We start from the raw sequence: 18922 nt of genomic DNA, 5'->3' as shown, positions 1-18922 counted from the left end.
GCCCCAGGCGCGACGGCACAGTGCTGAGAGGACCCTTCTTTTCCAGCAGTGCTGAGAGAAGCCTTCTTTTCCAGAAGTACTGAGAGAGAAGCCTTCTCTTCCAGCAGTGCTGAAAGAAGCCTTCCAGAAGTGCTAAGAAGGGAAAAGAAGGAGTGAAAGGCCTTGAATTTGCCAAGCCCATAGTCTCCTAAAGATAAAGAAGTCAAAGAAGCCTGCCTTTGCCTCCAGAGGGAAGCCCAGCCTTCACAAAATTGAGACATTTGCAAGCTTTCCCGCTCTTTTTGCATCTCAAGCCACCAGCAAATTGCTACATTCAGCTCTTGTAGCTGCAGCAAGTTCAAGCCTTCTGCAAAGTGGATACATTTGCTAGAAGCCTAGCCTTTGCAAAATTGAAACATTGGCTAGGTTTCCCGCCTTTTCTGTTTATCAAACAAGCCAGCAAATCGCTACATTCAGCTCTTGCAACTGCACAAGATCAAGCTTTTTGCAAAGTAGATACATTTCTCCAGAAGCCAGCCTTTACAGCTCTACCAAGCCTCTTCCAGAAACCAGTTTGCAAAGCAATAAATTCCAACCTTCTGCAGTTCCTGCCATTTCTTCAAAGCCTGCTGCAAGTTTATGAAAGCCCAGGCTTAACTTCCCAGTTAAGCAGCTGTTTTAATTGTCTTGTTTAAAATATTGCATTGCCCTTTTGTGTGCCTTTAATTGTATAGTTATATAGTATTGCATTTTTGTACTGTTTGAAACTTGGGATAAGTTTCCTTTTGAATTTCACAGAATGTCAAGTCATAGCAATGAGATTTTGCAAACAAGGGTCAAATCTCCCCGCCCAGTCAGAGAAAGGCACCCCACAGAGAAAACAATGCTCTGCCTTTTGCAGAAGGAAGGCAAGCTTAGGCAGAGGTTTAATAGAGCTTGGCAAAACCTGCCGACCATAGCTGATGCAATAAGGGCATCCCTTTGCCCAAAGCAAAAGGAAATTCTTAGGCAAGAATTTGTAAAGGCCTTCAATAATGGGAGTGCTATTGCAGAAGAAATAATCTATGTACTGAACAAAATTAACACTCCAGAGTCTTTAGATAGGGCTAAGGAAATTTCTTTTAGCCTACAAGAAGAGAGGAGGCGCTACAGCGCAGTTCTATTTGAACCAGAGCCCAGTTCCTTATTCAAAGGTGCAGAAGACAGGGTTCAAGGCTCCCCATGTGTAAGCCTTAGATCCAGTCTGCTCAAGATTCCATCTAATGATGCTAGCCTTAAATCCAAGCATTCATCTAGGCATAGCAGTTCCTCCCAATCCACACACTCATTCATCAGTACTTCTTCCAAAGCAGCCCACTACAACAGAGAGGCTGTCCGTTTGAAAATTAGAAAAGAGGTTTTAGAAGCAGAGGCGTCTGCAGAAATGGCTAGGCAAGACTTTGCCTTCAATGAAGAGGAACTCCTCCTTCAACAGGCTAAAGCCAAGCAGAAACTGCTTCTAGCGCAGGCTAGGGCCCAGCAAGAAGCTGATCTAGCGCAGGCTAGGGCCCAACAAGAAGCTGACCTAGCGCAGGCTAGGGCTCAACAAGAAGCTGACCTAGCACAGGCCAGGGCCCAGAGAGAAATAGAGCTTGCAATGGCTGAAGCCAAGCAAGATGAACTGCAACGGGATCTAGATCTGCTTCAAGTAAAAAGAGACACAGCACAAAAGATAGTCAGAGCTAACATTCTAGCCAAAGCTCTATCACAGGAACTAACCCAAGAAAACCTTAGTTTCCTGCCAACACAAGAGCCTACAGCAAAGGTTTCAGCACATCTGCAACTGGAATCACCTGTAGTGCAGAGTCATATCTCCTTTCGCCACCTTGAAGATCGCTCACCTGTTCCAGTGTTCGCGACTTCAAGGCCAGCCCATTCCTCAGAAGTACAGCAAAGCACGGCCGGGAGAGTGCCATCTCTGTCAGAGTCCATCCCTGTACTTAGGCCTCAGAGATACCACTTGTCTACTTGGGAACAAAAGGATGACGTCTTTCAACAACATCCAGATGTCCATTCACATTGGCAAGGCATGGCCGGGAGTGAACCACCACATTCATCCCTGCATACCAAGTCAATTCTCCCATCGCTGAAGATGAAGGCTTCAGAGGTGCTGCCTGCCAGCAATCTGCTGAACCCAGCATCGCCTACCATCGCGAAAAGATGTGTTCAACCGAAGAACATTGACTTCGTCAGGCCACATCACACTCCTCAGATGTACCCTTACACACTGGAGTCTCAATTGGGTTCCCTCTTGCGAAATCCAAGAAGAGACATCAGAGACAAAGGCGTCCAGAAATTCACTGACCGACCGGATGACTACCTTCTGTGGAAAATCACCTTCATGAGGGCCATTCGAGATTTCAAGCTAGAAGCGGATGAAGAACTGTCCCTTCTTATGGCGTGGCTTGGACCCAGCTCAGCCGAGCAAGTAAAAAGACTTTATGCTGCTCATGTAGCAGACCCCCAAAGAGCTTTGTCCACAGCGTGGTCTCGCTTGGACCAGCGCTTCGGTGCGAGCACTGAGATAGAAGCATCCCTCATGGATCGACTCAACAGGTTCCCATCACTGAAGATGAAAGATTGCAAACAGCTTTGGGACTTTAGTGATCTTTTACTAGAGCTAGCTTCAGCCAAAGGAAATCCAGAGCTGCCAGGTTTAGCATGTCTGGACCAGCACACGTCACAGAGTGCCATTCTCTGCAAACTTCCTTTTCCTCTTCGAGAAGCTTGGGGGAAACAGGTGTTCAAGTACAAAGAGGAGAATGCAAATGTATACCCGCCCTTCACCTTTTTGGTGGATTTCGTCACTAGAGCAGCTTGTGAGAGGAATGACCCTCAAACAGGTCTTCTCGCTTTGTACCAAGACCTAAAGCCTGAAAAGACCTCCAAAGAAGACAAAGCCCAGGGCAAAGATCTTAGAAGGAACCTGAGTGTCAAGATGACAGACGCAACTCCTGCAACTTCTGCTCAACCAGTCAGCAACAACACCATATCCTGTCCCATCCATCAAAGGCCACACAGCCTAGCTGAATGCAGAGAGTTCGCAAAGAAGCCTTACAAAGAACGACTCCAAATAGTTCAAAAGGCCAAGGTGTGCTTTAGATGCTGCGGCGCCACTATTCACTTCTCCAAGGACTGCAAAGAAAAGGTTAAATGCCAACACTGCAACAGCATCAAGCATTGCTCTGCAATGCACAACTTCGATTCCCCTCAATTCAAAGCAAAGTCAAATTCTCCTACCAAAGAAGAAACCAAAGAAGACCAAAAGCCTACAGAACCTCAGGTAGCCCTCAAGGCTCCTGCGGTTGCCTGCACCAAGCTTTGTCAAAATAGCCACAAGCCCAGGATTTGCCACCCAATCTGCCTGGCAGAGGTGTATCCAGACAAGCAGCCGTGGAATAAGAAAAGGGTCTACGTCGCCTTGGATGCCCAAAGTGACGCATCTCTTGCAACCCCAGAGTTCTTCGACATGTTCGATCTTCATACAGAGACAATAGAATACACCATATCCACTTGTTCTGGAAAGAATAAGATGAATGGCAGAGTTGCAACAAAGTTCAAAATCTCACCTGTTGGACAAAAGGTCAGGTACAATCTTCCTGACCTTATAGAATGCAGCCTGATTCCCAGGAACAAAGAACAGATAGCCACGAAGGAGGTGGTACAAGCCCATCCTCATCTCAAAGGTATTCAAGATCTAATTCCAGCTTTGGACTTGGAAACAGACATCGTCATGCTTATCGGTGCAGATTGTCCCACACTGTTCCGTGTTAGCAACCAGATTGAAGGTCCTAAGGGATCACCCATGGCCCAGCAGTTGCCTTTAGGATGGACGGTGTTAGGCCCAGTCTGCCTGAACAAGATGTTCCAGCCTGTCACTAAAAGGCCTTCACTAATGCAAGGATGTGCCAGCCACATCTCAGTTTGCTGCCAGGGAGTAATGCCCGATTACTCTTCCATCATCGAAGTCACAGAGAGAGATGAGCAAACAGCCTTCTCTAAAAATGAACAGAAGTTCCTTGAGATGATGAACAGCCAAGTCACTCAAGACCCTGAAGGTAATTGGATAGCACCTTTAACTTTCAAGCCGGAAAGACCATCTCTACCCAACAACAGAGATGTTGCCCATCATCGTCTCCTGTCCTTAAGAAGAAGGATGCTAAAGGATCCGAAGGTAAAGACCCAGATCACCCAGTTTGTGGAAGACCTCTTCAAAAGCAACGATGCTGAACCAGCTAGTGTGTGTGTGGAGGGAGAAGAGCAGTGGCATTACATATCCACTTCAGAAAATCCGGCAGATGTGACATCCCGAGGAACATCAGCCGCAAAGTTGTCCAAGTCATCCTGGATCACTGGACCCAAATGTCTTCAAAATCCTTCCTTTCCAGAAAGCATTTCCATGCTCAAAGACACTGAGTTGCCAGAAATTCAGTCCTGCAAATCTACCATCGATGGCCAAGACTTATCAAGGCAAGGTTTAAATCCAGCCAAGTTTGAAAGATTTTCAAAACGGACTAGACTTCAGGCAGCCATTGCCAGGCTCATACATTACATCACTACAAAAAACAGTGGTGCAATTCAGCCCCAAGATCTTTCGAAAGCCTCAACAGTCATCCTGAGATCCACTCAAAGACAGTGTTTTTCAGAAGAAATAGCTTGTCTAGAAAGAAAAGCATCCTTGCCCAAAAATAGTTGTTTAAAGGACTTGAACCCCTTCCTGGACAATGAGGGTCTCCTTAGGGTTGGAGGTAGACTAAAAAGAGCAAAGATTAGATCCTGTGTTAAAAATCCTGTTATTTTGCCACACCATAGCCACATAGCTCTGCTGTTGACACAGCATTTCCACACAAAAGTCAAACACCAAGGAAGGTCAATTACTCAGTCTGCCCTAAGAAACTATGGGTTTTGGATTGTTAGGTGCCAACGTAAAGGTTGGGGATTTGGTGTTACTTAATCAAAATTATATCCTAGTCCTGACAATAGAGTGCGCAAGGCCCAGGTTAAGGTCGTCTCTAACGAAAAGGTTTCTTTGTTTGACAGGCCTATCAGCGACATGGTTGTGTTATTTTCAGAAGACATACAGTCTTAAAGTTATTAGAGTTAAAGGTATTTAACTCCATTTTGTTTAGATTTCCGAAAGTCCGGAAATCTAGGCCGGGAGTGTGACGGCGCGAGTGGCGCCATCTATATGTCAAACTATAAGTTTCAAGATTTGAATTGCTGTATCATGCCTGATTTTGCCCTTACCCTGTAAATGTAGTTGGATTGGTTATTTATATCTGTCAATCAATGTTGTTTGTACCTGTTATATTGCTCACTTAGCTAAACTATTTGGCTCCACCTCTTCCTGGAGTAGGACTGTGTTTCCTCTTTTCATTCCATCAGCAAGTTCTGTATCGGATGGACGTGAAAGAGAGGCTTGGCTCAAAAAGCCCTTCAAAAGTTACCTCTCAGCACCAATTCTGAGGTTCTTACCCTTGGGACTCACACTTCATGTTCAGGGCCAACCTGAACAACGTTGAGGAGTCTCAAGCGCCTTCACATCAGTCCTTTGGCAACAGAGGAAGACTCTTGTCTTCAGATATAGGTCATTGGACTGAGGCTGAGTTTGCTCCGGCATTTCACAGCCAGAGAAAGAGGGATCTGGACAAGCTTCATGGACTTAAACAATCAAAGACTGTAATGTATATTTTCTTTTACCCCCTTTGTGAAGAATAAACCCAGTTTTTGAGTTAACTACAGTGTTTTGGTCCTTGGGAGTTCCAGTTTCCCTAAAGGAGGGCAAGAAGCAATCCCCTGGGGAAAGATCCCCTGGTCCATGCCTCTTTCACTAAGAGTTTACAGCCCCAGGCGCGACGGCACAATGAGAAAGAAACCCAACCTGGAAGCAAAGAAGGAAGTATAAAGAATTTTATTCGTGTTATGGAAATCTTACTTTTGTAGATAGTTCAACCATATTATTTTGCTATAAAGAAAAGCCTCCTAATGAAGAGATAACGTTGGTCTGTGTGTTTTTGTTCTTTTTATCACTTTTGGCTACTAGTGCTGGGTCACGCTACTGCTAATAAGTTACTGCGCTGTGCATTTATGAGCAGGGTCTTTTATTAATAAGCCCACTCACCCAACAAAAGTTTGAAAACAACTAATTTGTCTTTCAAACACAGAAAGGTGAGGACCAGGAAGTGACAAAAAAGAGAGAACTTGAATCAGATAGGCAACACATGATGTGACATGACTCCTTTTTGATTTCACTCTCTCAATATGGTTTCTGTCTGATCCACAATAGTTTCTGTCCATTAATAGAAGATGGGAGAATAAGATTCTGCCAAAAGTTCAAAAATCCTAGGTTAGCACATAATATTTATTCTAATAAGAATTTGGAGAAGATATTATAGTTTTTGGCTGATAGAAGCTAGAGAGATTCACAGAAGGATTCTAGAAGTTGTAGTCCAAAAAAGTAACTTTGCTAAGGCCTGATGCATATAGACATTTCTGTGGAAATTCATAATATTGCATTTGTAAAGTAATGAGTCAGAAGAGACCAAAGCAGCTACCCAATAGAAGTGATTTAAATGCTTTCTGGTTGCTCATATTTGATGCTGTCACTGGATGCTGGCTTTGGCACCTGAGGTTGGGTAGCTGTCCTGATCAACCATCCTGGTGTGAACCCCAGGACTGACTCTACATCTTTTTTCCACAGAACAAAATCCACATTGCTTCCATTCTTCCTGCTGGCTGGTTATTGCTGCACCTGTGACTCCTTAAATTAGCCACAGCTGGACTAGCTGAGACCTCTTGGCTGCCAATTCATCAGAAGCTGTGCACAGGCTCAAACACAGAGGGAAAGGCACTGCTCTTTCTCAAATGAGGTCTATAGCAGCCAAGGAATGTTACAGAGTCACCAGAGGAGAAGCCAACTCTGTGTTCAAACATGGCAGTGAAGAGTTCTGTTTTTCAAACCATAGCAAAAAAAGTGGTCTTCACATACACTCAATTCAACCAAGTCACATCTTGAAAATGTAAATGTCAACCCAAGCCTTTCCTCTTTATGGATATGAACAAGAAAAAACAACCAAAGCCCCTAGAAAATAATAATTCTTAAGGCTGGTAATATAATAACAAGGGAAATTCACACCCAGCTCTGTTCCAAGCTAAGAAGACCTTATGCCAGGATTTTTCAGATGTGTAATAATGAGCCCCAGAAATCAGATAATATTAGGAACTTCCTATGGTGTAACTTATTACTAAATAAATATGGCAGCAGGTAGAGCCAAGCAAAAATGCTTCACCTCACATGGCATTGGCTGAGATGTGCCCAGAACAATGACATCGCATCACATTCAGTTTGCTCAGTTTGCATGAGAGAGTATATCAAAGACAAAATGAAGTAACATCAGCTCTGTATGACACAGGATTTCAAGGTTTATACCATAGAATCACATGGAGGACAGAGAAATGTTCTAGAGAGTAATGTTTTGTCAGGTGTGAGTAGATGAAATTCTAGGTACTGGTCCCACCAGGTCATATTGTATTTACAAATTTAAAAGCCAACCGTTACAATGAAATAATGAAGTTACTGCCACCCAAGTTCTTAGAGGTCTCAACTAGTACATTGCTTTTGAAGCTCCGGACCAAAAAAAATAAAAAATAGCCCAGGTTTAAAGGTGGTCACCAGTAAAACAACCCAGGATAAGAGCTCCACTGTTGCAGCAACTAATGCTTCTCAACACTTCTGGCTATTGATGGCTTGCTCAAGAAGCCTCAAGGGAGCAAAGTTATTTACAAGTCACCTTCCCTTGCCCCCAACCTATGTTGCTATCATTGCCACCAGCAGCTAGATGGTTTCAGCATCGCATTGATGACCTCATCACATGCCAGGAGAGAAGCATCTTCTCTCCGCTTCTCTCCGTTTCTTTCCGCTGTCGGCAAGAAGTCCCCCGGAGCCCATCACATGATGACTCCATAGGGCTCCATGCTGGTAGCACTGGGGCAGCTGAACCCAGTGGAGTCAGCATAGAAAAAAGGCAAAGGAGCCAAAGAGGAAGCAGAGGACAGTGAGGAAACGCTGTAGAAAGGGATAAGCCCCAACAGTAGGGAACACAGTGAGACAGTTCCCTATGCCTCCCCCATTGTCCCCTGCTATACCCTGCTTTACAAAGAGTCATCTGATGAGGCCCATCGTCAAGACACAGTGCTGGCTGGGACAACTGATTCTCCTCAGACATGACATATTCTGGACTGCTGAACTGGTGAGTCTGGAAACAAAACAAATGGCCAGAACATGGAGACTATGATCAAGAACCAAAGAGCTAAAAGGGCCCATGACCTTTTTGATCCTTTCCAATACAATCCATTAAAAAACTTGCTATTTGACATTTTATATTGGGAGAAGGCAAGTCTCCAGCACAACATGGGATGAGGTACAAACATGCTGTTGGAGAAGGTAATAACTATCCCTCACAACAAGCCCAGCTTTTTCTCATCTTTTTAGAAATAACTACTGATACTTCATGTTCTGTATCTCATGTTAGGAACAGTTCATGTTCTGATACTGATTCCAGGCATTAGCCGCAGCATGAAGAGACATAGCTATGAGATCCTGGCTACAAGACAGAGGACTTTGCATGCATGAACACACAGACACAATATGAAAATCACTCATGATTGCTCAGGAGGGAGAAAAACATTTCCCATAATTATAGAGAACAGGTCAGTTTTGTCCATGGCATCTTCTTCCCAGTTTTAAAAAATTAAGCAAAATACATGTTTAGTTCATTTACGCTTCACTTCTCATTAAATGCCAAGCCTCAGATTAATGTGTCTTAAATGAAGCATCAAAATAATACAGGACACAGGAAGAGTTAACATATACAGAGATTGCCAAAAATGCTCTGGAGGTTGCTAAATCAGTGGAGTATCATCTCTTTTTCTAGAGGGAATCTTTTTGTAACAGAGACAGAGCTGACAATGCCAGAAGATGTCAATGCCATGCAGAGAGAAGATAAATTTAGAGTGAATGATTTCCCAGTTAAACAGAGACCAACGGAGAGTTTATAATAAAACAATTTAAACACAGTTTGGAATATGACAATGGCAATTTTTCTTGCGTAGAATACAAACCATTACAGATGTGTGTTTGTGGCCCAGCAGGAAGTTTTGTAATATAGTCTTCTTCAGCATTGCCGAGCAGAAGATATTTATGTCCAACTTCTTATGCAGCCTGTGATAGTCAACATTATTATTTAATTTGTCTCTGTGTTATAACTTCATCTCAAATGCTGGAGGGAATGGATCATCCAAGAAGTTACTGGGAATGTCAATTATTTGCTTTGCTCCAATTTTTTGAAAATATGTGTTTTTTTCATGTGTGTTCATTGGTGATTTTATATTCATGTCACTATACATGCTTATTCTATAGAACCTAAAGTATCCCAGGAATATTTATTAACCCTCAAGTCGTGTATGACAATATTGGCAAGGACAACTGCAAGGTCATCCAGTTTGCAAGGTTTCAATAACTGATGCATCGATGGATAGTTCTATTTTGTGGCAATTAATCTGAGTTGTCTGACTCTAGTTATTTATGTGAAATGGGACCTTTTGGCCCTGGATGCCTTTGATCTGATTCTGCATATCCTCAGAGATAAACAGTCTCAATAGAACAGCGTCACCAAGAAGAGAGAAACAAATCTGACACCAACTCCCATTTGAAACAAGTGCTAATGGAGTTAGGGATGGAGGCTCATTCAATGCAATTGTTTACTTATGGAAAAATAAATGAGCCATCTAAGATGACAAAAACATTTGGATTTCAAACAGTTGAATCAGAGTTTGAAATTTTACTGTGCTCAGATGATGATAATTTGATTGCTAAAATGTATAAGGTGCAGGTAAAATATGAATGGAGGAGTAACAAGTGAAAGATTGCATGGTCAAATGGGATTAAAAATAAGTACACAAATTCAGTTAAAACAAAGGGAGAAAGTGTGGAGGAATTTACTTGGAGTAGGGGTTTGAAAGAAAAATGTTATAAGATGATGTACAAATTGTACTTGACACCAGAGAGGCTTTCTAAACGTTCTAACAAATGTTTGAAATGGGAGCACAATGTTGGAACATTCTATCACATATGGTGGCCTTGAGGAAAAGCTCAGATATTTTGGATTCAAATATATTTGATGCTGGGAGACATAGTTAAGGTTATACTTGAGATTGAAGTTTTATTTGTTGGGAATGTTTGACTATCATCTAGAAATAAATTTTGGGAGAATGCTGCAATATATGACAAGTGCTGCAAAAATTGTATATGCTCAGAAGTTAAAGGAACCAGTTTTTCCAATCCAAGAAGAATGGATGATGAAAATCTGTAAAATAGTACGAATTGACAAATTGTCCATGTTAATTAATGAGAAATCTTTGACTAACTTTAACAAAAATTGTGATCTACTCATTAGGCTTGTGCATGGATTTGGAGTGGTTGGTTCCCTTCAGCCAATCCAGCTTGTTCGGCTTGGCCAGATGGCCGTAATGGTAAGGGCTCAGCAGTCACATTTTTTGGTCTGTCACATGACCACGTGGCAACTGATTCCGTATTCGGCACCATGCAGCACAGAGAGGCTGTCACATGCTGCTCACATGGGGTTTCTCTGTGAGCCCTGCCTGTTGGGCCAATCAGAATAGAAGAACACCATGATGTATCTTACATAAGCTAAGAAAAGGGTCCCAGGAAGGATGCTTCCTTAACCCATTCTTCAAACTCAGATTCCCTTGAAAGGAAGCAAGGAAAGGATCCCAGGAACAGAAAGGAGAGCCTTACAAGTTCCCTATTCTCGCCAATGGGCCAGATCTTCACGGATCTTTCAGAAATGGCTATTTGGTAACCCGCCTGTTTTCAGTAGGCATGCGAAAATGGATCTGTGGGTCTCCCGGAATTCAGCCAGCAGAAATGGATCAAAGGTCAGCCATAATCCACAACCCTAGTGTTCATTACCTTTCCACAATGATGGGGGCATTTTTCAACTTTGGGATTTATGAAGTAGTAGAGTGTGGAAGAAGTGTGACTGCATTATTGTTTAAAGATAGTATACTAATAAGGGAAAACAGTCATCAGATCGAAATTGCAAAGTTTGAAAATTTTATACTTGTTTCATTGTAATTTACTTGTATGTGGCTGTGTAGTTGTGCAATGACAGATCGGGCGTTTTGTTTTGTGTTTTTTTATTATCCTTGCTTAGTCAAGTTAGCTTAGGAAGTTAGCAAACTTGAGGGCCAATGCTTAGCACATTGGACTGAGACTTGGGGAATCCATGTTCTAGCCCCAATGAGCTATGCAGATGGCTAAAAGTCTGTCAAGTGCTCTCATTCTCTCTTGGTCTAATCTATCTCACAGGGTTCATCATTATGAAAAAGGTGAGAGGGGCTAAGACAAGAATACTGCCTTTAGCATCTTGGAGGAAAGGTTGGACATAAATGTAACACATTAACAAATGTGTTCCCACTTGAAATAAATAGCTCCAGTAACTCTCATCTGCAATCATCTCTAACTAGACTAGACCCCAATCTCCCATGGATTTATATTAGTACTTTCTCCATGGCTGAAATGAAATCATCATTGTGGTCAACTAGCTCCAAGGGAGCTCTCCAACTAAACTAGTTGAATTAAGATCCAAACACTGGTCTTTCTCTCAATGTGTTTCATTAATTCCAAATTCCCAAGTCATCTCATTTTCCAAGGAAAAAAGAATATAAAGAGGTACCAATAATGCTTAGTTATCCCTAAAGAAAAAGCTAGCCTAATTTGTTCCACCTCATCACCTATTAGGCATGTCAGTGGACAATATTTCCATAATAGCAGACTTCACTAGGCCCTGTATAGCAGCAATCTTATTTTGTTCTATTTTGGTTTTTTAATTATCTTTTCTCAGGTGTTGCTAAGATTTAACACCATAAAAAGGCAAAACACTGTAATTATAACAGATTGCTCAGAAGGTCAAAAAAGGTAAAGAAAGGAAGAGTTTGAAACATTTTGATGTTTCTGTTAAGTGAATAATTCCTGTAAAAACAAGATGAAAAAGGCATTTCTTTTCTCTTCTTTTAGCATTTGTCTATAATGGGCATTTTCATATTTATCATATTTTATCATGTCACAAGTGAATGAGAATATACCGCAAGTTGCTTCTGGTGTGAGAGAATCGGCCATCTACAAAGACGTTGCACAGGAGATGCCTGGATGTGTTACCATCCTGTAGGAGGCTTCTCTCATGTCCCCTCATGGGAAGCTGGGGCTAATAGATGGGAGCTCACCCCATGTCACGTATTCAAACTACTGACCTTCAGATTGTCAGGTCAGCAGTTCAGCCGGCACAAGGGTTTAGCCCATTGCACCACCGCGGCTCCCTATTTAACATATATATCTCTGTTTGTTTTAAAAGAAACAGATATATATAGAGATATTTATTTCATATATATATATGTGTGTGTGTTTGTTTTAAATCAGATGTTTACCATTTTAGAGCAAGATTGGGCACATCCAACTGATTAAAAAGACCAAAAAACTCCATATTTTGTTAAGGTTCTATTTTTTTTAGCCACACAGATTTTATTTATCATAAAACATTTTCCTCATATTGCTGGACATGATTTATTCATCTTGTTACATATCCAATATTTTGAAAACTCAACATAGATCTGTCTCTTCTTTTTCTGGTGATGTTTCACATATTAATGTCTTTTACTAGCAGAGAGATATCTAGAAAGGGTGGCATTTCCCTGTTATATCAGCATAACCGTTTCCAAATGTTAGGTAGATGCATTCACTGCTCTGCTGTTGGAACTGAGATGCTGAAAATAATGTCGTATGTTAGAATTTAGAAAAACTCCTGTTTTGAACTACAGCTCCCAAAATCTCACCGCCAGCATGAGCAGGGCAGTTATAGTCCAAACAAAGTAAATTTCCCAAGTTCCCAAGCTCTAGATTGATGCCCCATGTGTCAATATCAACTGGCTAGCAAACTCAAAACTTAAATAAAATCCCAGTGGCAATGCTGCCACATTAGATTCTTTTCCTATAGCAATATGAGTCAACTTTAACTGCCAAGGTTTTATCCTCTAAAATCTTGATATTTGCCCCAAACTGTACACTCCAGAATTCCATTAGATGCAGCCATGGCAGTTAAAGTAGAATCAGAACTATAATTGTGTACCGTCAAAGTGTCTAAGTCAGTTATGAAGTGAGAGGAAGACCTATCTGAGGCAACTGAGAGCTCAGGGATGGGAAAACAAAACTAGGTCTTGAAATAGTCAGGCAGCAGTGATAGCTGAACTCTTTCATATGAGTGGAGAAGCCAATCTGCTCTATGTTTTAGTCCAGGTTTATCTGAGGTGCTGAACTTGGGGTCAGAGTTCCACACCATAAGTAGTTCCATAAAATGTGGACCAAAACCTAGAGCAGATTAACACAGACTCCACTCACATGACAGCCACCTGTGGTGGCATGCCTGAGACTTTGGGAAAACTATAGTGTCTGGTTTTACTCAAGGGCTATTTGTATACCTTCTGTTAAGATCAAGACCCTTAACATACAGAGGCGCTTTAGACAAGGTGAAAAGATAACCAAATAAGTTTACTGAAAACAAGGTTAACTCCACCCGAGGCTATTGAAAGATAGCTTAAAACAATACATTACAAAAAGAGATATTGCTTATTGCAGTCATCTCTCTGGAGTCTTTGAAAGTCCTCTGTCTCTGGTGTGAAGCAAAGGCTCACAAGCTGGAGCACAAGGGCTGTCTCAGTCTTCTTTCTTTGTGAAACCTAAGCTCGTCAAAAGGCTTCTGTTGTCTCTGGGACTGGTGGTATAAGAATACTGCTGAATGCAGTGTTTAGTGCTAAGGATGCCTGTTTTGGATTGCCTGTACCTAGGGTTACCAAATGGTGACTAGGCCTCAGGTCTCTGTAGCTCTACTGCAGAAAAAAGGAGAAGTCAAGCAAAGGAGCTCTATACAGGCAAATGGAATAGACCAATAAGGCTGGCGTCTAGGGTTTTTTTTATGTTCTACCCAAAAACTAATACAAATGGAGGCATCTACACTATTGGAAAACCTAAACAAGGGGAACTGAAGCAAAGCAGAGGAAACGCAGAGCCAAGACTTCACATCACCAGCCACCATTGTCACAACAAAGGCAGCAACGCAAGCTAGATCCTGAATCATATTATATTTCCTTTCCACCATTTAATGAAACTACATTTTGACAGCTGATAAAATAGCTAAAATTTATTGTTGGGCAAAAAAAGGCATATGCTCCTCTCATAAAAAATGCAAGTATAATGTGACTTAACATATGCTTTTGTTATTCTGAAATTGAACCAATGATTATGTTATGTATATATGTGCCCTCAAATTTATATGATGGGCCATATAAATGGCTGTAAATAAATAATAATGGGGCAGTTGCATAGTGATTCTCTGATGGTACCTGAAAATATAGCTTCTAGATGACCATGTAGGCTCCACTCTGAACTATTAACTCCAGTAACTGCAGCAAGCTGCATTTAGATCAATCGGCGTATTGCAGCCTATAACATTACAAAAAAATGAATCAGAAACAAATCATAAGCTATATCCTACTGTTAGATTTAATTTCTCTGGTCTCCTTGATAAAACCTTGAAAAGGGACAATTCAATCTGCATAGCCGATATTATCCAGTCCTACAACTTGCCTGCAGTACTCCTGCCCTCCCTTCCTTTTCAATTCTGAGTCATAATCAAAACAGGCAATTTCCTTCAAAACGAGAATACAATGTTGTTTATACATTATGCTGTGGTCTTTTTTATTTATTATTATCCCTCCTCTGAATATTAAGAGAAACCTTAAACTCCAGAAGTAAACATTGTGACAGTTGCCTTTTAAAAATGCATTTATTTTTGAGGTGACCTATATAGATTTCCTTTTCACAGCTCAATGACAGCTATCAATTATTCAATTTTAAACATATTTTGTTGAATCTCTGCAACTGGCCTAGCTGCTTATTCATTTACAAATGTGTTTTAATCAGGACAGATAAAATGAGATTGCCTGTGAGTTATTCACACAGTCATGAAAAAATAATAATGCATGTGGATAAAAGAGTTGACAAGACAAGCCAGGTCAGCATTAGGACAAGCTGTCCAACGGGAGCAGCTTTGATACCATATTAATCAGTTAGTAGGTCCCTAAAATGTCATGGAGCTTCATATAAAACAGAATGACCCCTTTCTCTTAGCTGGTTTCTATTCCAGCTAATCCTCTCTCTCTTTATTAAACATATCTTTACCATCTGCACTGGCCAAAATGTTCAACACCTTACTGAAGTACTCTGGCTTCACAATTTTTTATGGGCAATAGGATCTGAGCTTTATGCGCCTATACAGGATTATCCCAAGGACACAGAGGGAGGGAAGAAAAAAGAGGATGAATAACCCATTAGTTATAATAAGCAACTACATGTATGGATGTAACTAGAACATGTGTTTGATTTCAGAAGCAGGCAGTGAATCAGAGAGATGTACATTATAAAACACAGCACAGCATCTCTTCCCCGCTCCCTTGTTCAACAGTGACATTGCAGCGCAACAGCATTTCTGCAGACACATGCTTTACTAAACAGTATATCTAGAAATGATGTTTCCGTCTTTGTATATCAGCCTTTTTTCAGTATGGAAATGTCATTTCTAGATCTGTAACAGCAAAACAAATAACCCTTTGGGGAAAGAACATCAGAACATGAGAAATGCCTTGCTGGGTCATATCAAATCTCTTTGTATTATAGCATGTCACTGGCCACACAAATGCTCCCAAAACACATACATCACTTGTGGCTTTCACCTAGATGGTAGTGCTCAAAGATATGCTAACTCCAAGCATGAAGCTTAATTTGCTGTTATGACAACTAACCAGAACTTAGAAAAAGTTATTTTTAAGACTACAGCTCCAAGAATCCACCCAGCAAGCACAGACATTGAGGAGGTTTTTCTGGACCAAATAAAAGTCCAAATAAAAAAAATCTCACAACACTTCTGACATCTGTGGCTAATAATAGGCAGATATTCATACTGTCCTCCACTTCCATGTGTATTCATGTATAAGTCATGTATTAGTTATACATAAACCGAGGGCAGGTTTTGGGACTAAAATCATAGATTTTGATGACCTATGGTTATTCCCTGTAGTAACCTATGGATACAAGAGCTGGACCATAAGGAAAGCTGAGTGAAGGAAGACAGACGCTTTTGAACTGTGGTGTTGGGGAAAAATTCACAGAGTGTTTTGGACTGCAACTGCTAACAGGGAGCTCTGGCATGGGCTGCTCCATGAGGCCACAAAGAGTCGGAAGCAACTGAATGAATAAACAACAACAATGGATAAGTCAATGGATAAGATCCAGGGAAGTCATGCTACCCCTCTATTCTGCCTTGGTCAAACCACACCTGGAATACTGTGTCCAATTCTGGGCACCGCAATTGAAGGGAGATGTTGACAAGCTGGAATGTGTCCAGAGGAGGGCAACTAAAATGATCAAGGGTCTGGAGAACAAGCCCTATGAGGAGCAGCTTAAAGAGCTGGGCATGTTTAGCCTGCCGAAGAGAAGGTTGAGAGGAGACATGATAGCCATGTACAAATACGTGAAGGGAAGTCATAGGGAGGAGGGAGCAAGCTTGTTTTCTGCTGCCCTGCAGACTAGGACGCGGAACAATGGCTTCAAACTACAGGAAAGGAGATTCCACCTGAACATCAGGAAGAATTTCCTCACAGTGAGGGCTGTTCGGCAGGGGAACTCTCTCCCCCGGACTGTGGTGGAGGCTCCTTCTTTGGAGGCTTTTAAGCAGAGGCTGGATGGCCATCTGTCGGGGGTGCTTTGAATGCGATTTCCTGCTTCTTGGGAGGGGGCTGGACTGGATGGCCCATGAGGTCTCTTCCAATGCTACTATTCTATGATTCTATGATTCTAAGAGTCATTCTGCAGAGAGGGGAGAGCACTAACACAGCCTCAAGGATCATATACCCCAGATGCTGCTTTAGAAAGTTAGCCATCTTTGACTCTGTCACCATTTTCCTACTCAGACATCCAAAAAAGCCACTCTGCTCTGAGAGGTTAGGATGCAGTATTAACCCTTATGAAAACGGACCCACTCTTTCACTGAGTAGGACAGCAAAAATTAAGAGCTCAGTCTTTTCCAGAAAAAAATGAAAAGAAACACTGACTCCCTCTACTATCTCGGAGCTCCTTTGAAAACACCAAAAATTCACCACCACTGCCATTTTCTTGCCCACGCATTCAAAAAGGCATTGCAGCAGAGAGAAGAGAGGAAGCCTCCCTGAGGTTTGTGGAAATGTGAACAACATAAAGGGACATTTTGTCATGTGTGATGCACATGTGACAAGGTCAGAAAGTTTTGAAGCCTGAACTATGATGACCCTAAGCTGAATTTATCATGTTTTTTTAGGCTGAGTGGGTATGACTTACCAAAAGTCACCCAGTGGGTTTTCATGGCCAAGCAGGAATTCAAACCCTGTTCTCCAGAGTTGTAGCCCAACATTCAAACTGCCATGCCACACTGACTCCATAAGCTGGGAAGAATTTTTCACGTTTAGGAACTATGAAGAACTGGTTGCCCCTAAGGATCCCTGAGTGGAGGCAACTCAGATATAGAAATCCTAGGCCCCATCTACACAGGCCTGAAAATCTGGAAGGAAGGGGTGTGTCCAGAAAAATCACACCCCCAATGTGTACTGGAGCACATGTTTCACTTAATACAATGCATTACAAACTCACCAGAGAATCCAAAATGCACTACAGCAGATCAGTGTATGGCCGCTCCAGAACAGAAATTCAGGAGCAATATGTACAACGCTCTTGTAAACAGCACCACCGCTAGAATATCCAGATACAAGAACTGGATAAAGACATTCTCAACCATTTTTCCTCTGAGAAGTTGCTTTCCCTTTTTTGTTTTGCCTTCAGTTCATAGCACCATAGAATTCTAGAATTGGAAGAGACTATATTGCTGCTTCTGCACGGTGCATTTCTCCCAACAGGGTAAGAAAAAAATGTTTAATTGATTGATTTAGCATGAGGGGAGCTTTGCGGACACCATGGGAGCTTCTTTGTGGTTCCCAGGGAGCCTGTGCAGACTCTCAGGAGCAGAACTAGGTCTCTTTAATCCACATACTGATCTGGATTAAGTGACTGTGTGGAAGACCCCCAAGATATGTCTGGAGTTAAGTTCAGTCCATGACAGTGACACTGAGTGAAAGCAAAGCCGCAGCTTGAGACAATCTGGAGCATTGCGAAGATCCTTTGGAGGTTTTCTCCTGAACAATAACATTCCATTTAGAAACATGCATTTTTCTACCACCTGGAAACAAAACCTTCAAACGAAGCCGACAAGCAAACTTTATACTAGCTGTGAATTATAGAAGTCTGTATATCTGTCTATGCAAGAACAAAACAAAAAGGAGGATGAAAAAAAGGTACCCCAGGACATGAAGATAGGCTGGAATAATTAATATTACTTTAAATTTGAAATAATTTATAACAGCAGTACAAGACCTACTTATGCTAACATAGCAGACTAATTTATGTATAATTTATTACTACTTATCGCAACTCATTTCACAGTTCTAAAACTTCTGATTTTTTTTCTTCTTGTTGTGGTTAAAAGCTGCATATTAGGTTCAACTTTCCTTTTCCCAGACTTTCAATACATGATAGTCTAATATGAAGATGTGTGTGTTTCTCATTGAACCAAAAAAGACTGGTGTGAACAGGAAGTACTTGATACAAGCCACGTGCCAAAAATAACCAATCTGTAAAAATTAAATTCCTCTTCATTATCAACATTCACACCTATTTATTATTGACCACGGT

The 18922-nt window shown here is 41.6% G+C and overlaps 1 protein-coding gene across 1 annotated transcript; it reads left to right on the top strand.

Annotated features, from left to right (window-relative positions):
• The first annotated feature begins 1366 nt into the window (after positions 1-1366).
• On the top strand, positions 1367-6456 carry LOC134298324 (uncharacterized). The gene is made up of 2 exons (XM_062978046.1): positions 1367-1477; positions 1544-6456. The coding sequence occupies exons 1-2, from the start codon at positions 1403-1405 to the stop codon at positions 4970-4972; spliced, it is 3504 nt and encodes a 1167-aa protein (XP_062834116.1). The 5' UTR covers positions 1367-1402; the 3' UTR covers positions 4973-6456.
• Positions 6457-18922: the final 12466 nt, after the last annotated feature.

Source organism: Anolis carolinensis, chromosome 4 (genome assembly GCF_035594765.1).
Source record: "Anolis carolinensis isolate JA03-04 chromosome 4, rAnoCar3.1.pri, whole genome shotgun sequence".
Lineage (NCBI taxonomy): Eukaryota > Metazoa > Chordata > Lepidosauria > Squamata > Dactyloidae > Anolis > Anolis carolinensis.
Note: the sequence above shows the minus strand (reverse complement) of the source record. Positions and strands in the feature narration are given on the sequence as shown.

Excerpts from the sequence above, each read along its gene's own strand:
- LOC134298324 (XM_062978046.1), top strand. The coding sequence starts at position 1,403 with ATGGCTAGGCAAGACTTTGCCTTCAATGAAGAGGAACTCCTCCTTCAA. Across the intron at positions 1,478-1,543 it reads AAGCCAAGCAGAAACTGCTT|CTAGCGCAGGCTAGGGCTCA; the intron begins CTAGCGCAGGCT and ends CAAGAAGCTGAC.